Raw genomic sequence first — 4354 nt, forward strand, 5'->3', positions numbered from 1 at the left:
CAATTTTAAGTGGTACTTAACCTAATTAGCCTATACAGTAGGCCTACCATTTCAGATATTTTGGCTATCATTGTTATTTTGCCCTGTTCTTAAGATATTTTAGATGTGACAGGCCAATGCATGTATTTAAACCCATTTTTATAGCTTTAAAATAATGGAGCATTGTGTATAATTCGCCTGCTATGGCTGTACATAACATTTTGATTTCTATAGTTTAACCAAGCCCATATTGTTAATCAGCAAAATCTAAAATTAAGTTTATTTCACATGTATGCACAATATGTGATATTTTAGATCATTTTATATAGAATTAAAATATCTTTACTAGCAATTAACTAACCAATCCTAGAAAAATTACTTTTACTACATTCATGTCAACTGCACAATCTCGACAGCCAAATCCTTTGAAAAGCAATTTTTATGTCTAATTTAAACAGACAAAAAATGTAAGTGACTCAAAATATCTTTGACTTGCCTGTTGTAGGCACTATCCATTTTTTTAATCACTTACTTGCAGTCAGAGATTCCAGATGATATAATTACAGAAGAGGTTTTAATTTGTGAGAAGTTTTTTTTTTTTACCTGAAGTTACCAAGTTCTATCTTTGACCTGAGATTATTTGATGAAAACGACTTAGCCACTGCTTTGGGCCTCCATGTTCACAAAGCCCCAGAGTGAATGCCCCCCTGATGTTCAGAAGAAGATATGTTCAATCATATCAGACAATTACAAAACATTTTTTATTTCTGTTGTTTGTGTCATAACATGTTTAGGCCTATACATCTTTTTATGTCAGTTGCACTCATTCTGCATACAGGATACTACTGGACACACTTTGATAGGATGTACAACAGTATAGGGATGACATCAGTAGAATACAGAAGGTAATCAGGAGACTCTTTCTGCCGCCACATATCTCATCCTTTCAGAAGCTCCTCTTGTTTCCCAAACAATATTACACGTTATAGGATTGTCATTATAAGGTCAATGCGTCTGATTGTAAGGGCTCAATTGTGGAAAAAAGCATTGAGATCCTCATAAGGGGGCGCCCTGTCATGATGCAAGTGCACGTCGTGGAAAGGTGGAATGTTTTCCGAGTGCGCACCTCCACTGCGCGCTCCAGAGGGCCCAAAAGGTATGCTGTGACTGGGTCGAGACGTCGTCAGTCCGGAATAATGCATAGAGTAATGATAGTTCCTGTCTGTCTCAGAAGGCTCCTGCTGTCTCCCGGACAGTCCGCCGTTCAGGCAGACGGGCGGGCTGTGCTGCCCCTCGTAGTCCGGGCTGCTATAGTCAGGGGATGTGCCACCCGGCGGGTACACGGCCTCGTACCCAGCACTGTAGGAATGGCCCCGCAAGTTAAGCGCACCGGTTCCGGGCTGGTAATGAGGGCTGGAGAGGCGGGAACACCGGTACGGGTAGGGGTGGACAGAGAAAGGAGAGCTGGGCATGTGGAAGCGGGCTCCATCTGAACATGGTTCAGTCAGGAAGTTCCTGGTGTTGAGCTGCAGACAACCTGCCACCAGGTTGGTAGTGGGCTGGGACAGGCCTTTGCACAACATCTGCACGTAGGTCACCACATCTGGACGTTTCCCGTTGCGTAAAATCTCCCCAAGGGCTAATATATAATTCTTGGCCAGCCTCAGAGTCTCTATCTTGGAGAGTTTTTGGGTTTTGGAGTAGCATGGTACCACTTTGCGCAGATTGTCCAGCGCAGAATTCAAGTCGTGCATGCGCGTGCGCTCCCGCGCGTTTGCCTTCATTCGGCGCACCTTAGAGCGCTCGACGCGCGCCGCCGTCATCTTGCGTTTCTTTGGGCCGCGCTTCTTGGGTTTGTCTCCACTGTTTTCATCCTCGCACTCCTCTTCCTCGGCATCGTCGTCCTCATCATCGTCGCCGGCCATCTCAGACTCAGCTCGGCTGCTGCCTTCCAGTGGCTCGTCCAGGTCGTCCTCGCCGAGATGACAGGGCTCGTGCTCATCTTCCTTGGCCGTGCCGTCCTCGTTCTCATTGTCCTCCACCCAGTCAGCCGCGAGTCTCTGGACGTCCGGCAGCACCTCGCTGAACAGCCGGCTCAACATCGTGGCAAGCAACCTGTAAAAGACACAGTCTAGGCTTTAGCTGGGCTGCTTTGCGCCCTGCTGCTGTTTACGCACCATAGACGATCTGTCAAAGCAGGAGAACCTTCCTCAGTGGGCTCCCACAAGGCCTCAGGCTGTATATGTCCCTCACCCAGGGGAAAATAGACTACAATTAATATTCCGTTTGTTTCATACAGACTTGAAACGGTGGTATTTAGCCTATTTGAGTTTATAATTGAAAACCAACAATTGTTTTTATTAGGCCTATAACTAAGTTTTACTTGTACCCCAGCCTTTAGATCTAGAAAGTCGTTCACTTAAAACACGTGAGCGATGTTTCTCTCATTTTTTATGAGATAGGTTTGATCCAATAAACCCAAAATCCGGACATGCTGTACGAAATATGTTTATAGGAAATATTGATTAAAGACTGGATTAAATGTTGTCTCTATGTGGGAAAATTGAAACCCCAGTTCTCATGTTTAGTCTGACATGAATCCAGTTGGGGCCTTAAAACAGGAATAGGCTACATCTCCGTATTAAATGTTTGTGTGTGGTGTAGATGATTTCCCCCCCAAATTTTTCTTTACCGGACTTCAACTGAAATAAGAAAGATTCCCGATTCCGAAAGACTGAAAAATGTTGTTTAAATTTTTATTTTATAAAATCAGTTTATTTTAATGGCATAAAGCAACAGTCAGGGCCACCCCTCGGCCTCCAAATGTGTTTCGGTCTGTGCCCTCCAGCAGTTCGGCGCAGGGAGCGGTGCTGACCTGCTTCAGCCGGTCCCCCAGGGACGCATTAGGGGTGCGGGTGCCTCCTCAGTCCAATAAATTGGAGAAATTCCAGCACAGCCAGGCCGCACACTGGACCACAGGATCCCAAACATTTTTATGTCTCTGAATTAACAGTTTTAAAAATGTATAATAAAAATAATCCACTTTAAAAGGACTTTATCCCAAAGAGCATCTCGAGAAGATTTATGTTATTAAAATAATTCTGTATGAATCGTTGATATTTCAGTTGACACCAGGACCTAGAGCCTCTCCAGGTTCATGATGCCAATTTTGGACATCACTCGAGACCACGCAGGCTACAGAAAAAAACCATTACTGACATTTCCTTTGCTGAACTTTAGTCCGGCTCATAGTTCCGATGGAGTGTCGACCTGGACTGTCGTTTTAACTTCACGGACGCCTTTCTTTTCTTGAAATAAAAATGCAGATTTTAGGGTTAATCAAAGCTGTATTTAAATGGTCTCAGTGCCAGGTTTAATTAAATATTTATTCATAATTTGAAAGCTTATTTATTGGAAGTGTTTCCCCCTGGATTCCTGGCATGATAATGAGCAATAATTCAGGCTAAACAGACAAGTTATTTATTAAAGCGACATTTAAAACCAATATAAATGCTGTAGCATCTCCTAATCTTCACGGATTCTTCCAGTAGTCTGAGCTCAGCTGTGCGGTGGAGTCCAAGGACGGATTTTTTTTCCTAATCTTGTAAGCACAATGTAATTAATGCCAACCAATACCTTGTCAATTAGCCTGTGTATCTCTATGGAGAATTCTACCCCCACAGTGCTCTGACGCGCATCGTGCAGGAACACACACACACGTGCGCGCCCGCGTGCACCTCTTTAGGTTTTCTATTCTACGGTTTTCCCCAAAAAATATATCAAATTCACTCTCCAGGGCTCATTTTCTGAAGTAATTTAATGAAAATTATGAATACAAAAGTGCTAGGACAGCTTATTTTATAGTGATCAATAAGGGTTTGTAGATATAATCTTTCAAATTAAACGTAATAGGTGGATCAATATCTTCGATAAGACCAGCGATAAAGAGATAAAGAGATTACGTCGCATGCGAGAAAAAGACGCAATAGATTTGAGCAGTCTCTTATTTTGATAAATGCAATTACCTCTGCCTCTAATTCCTCCCTCACAATACAACAGGCGTTAACACACTAAGGCAAAAACAAACCTTGATCCACATCTGATGGTCTTAATATTGATTGGAAACGTGTAACCTACCTCCGCGGTGGAGCTCAGTGACGGGGCAAAGCGCGTTTGTTTACACCATCTCTCTCCGGGTGGGCATCACATCCACACGCCCTGTACGGATGCTTGTGCAGGCGAGGCGCTGTGTTCTGCTCTCACACCTCTCTCTCCTCTCTCGCCACCCTGCTCTGTCTCTCTCTCCCTCTGTCTCTCTCTCTGCTGCTGCTGCTATCCGGAGCCCAAACGCGTGGAGGGAGCCGTGTGGCACCTC

General features: G+C 44.1%; 1 protein-coding gene across 1 annotated transcript; it reads right to left on the minus strand.

Annotated features, from left to right (window-relative positions):
- Nucleotides 1-740: 740 nt before the first annotated feature.
- On the minus strand, nucleotides 741-4354 carry LOC119915493 (neurogenic differentiation factor 2-like). Its single transcript, XM_038735035.1, has 2 exons — nucleotides 4117-4354; nucleotides 741-2094 (listed from the first exon to the last, which is right to left on the minus strand). Exon 2 carries the CDS (start codon nucleotides 2079-2081, stop codon nucleotides 1008-1010), a length of 1074 nt encoding a protein of 357 aa, XP_038590963.1. The 5' UTR covers nucleotides 2082-2094; nucleotides 4117-4354; the 3' UTR covers nucleotides 741-1007.

The sequence above is a fragment of the Micropterus salmoides genome, unplaced genomic scaffold (assembly GCF_014851395.1).
Source record: "Micropterus salmoides isolate LMB-PRFRI ecotype aquatic unplaced genomic scaffold, ASM1485139v1 Ms_hic_scaffold_21, whole genome shotgun sequence".
Lineage (NCBI taxonomy): Eukaryota > Metazoa > Chordata > Actinopteri > Centrarchiformes > Centrarchidae > Micropterus > Micropterus salmoides.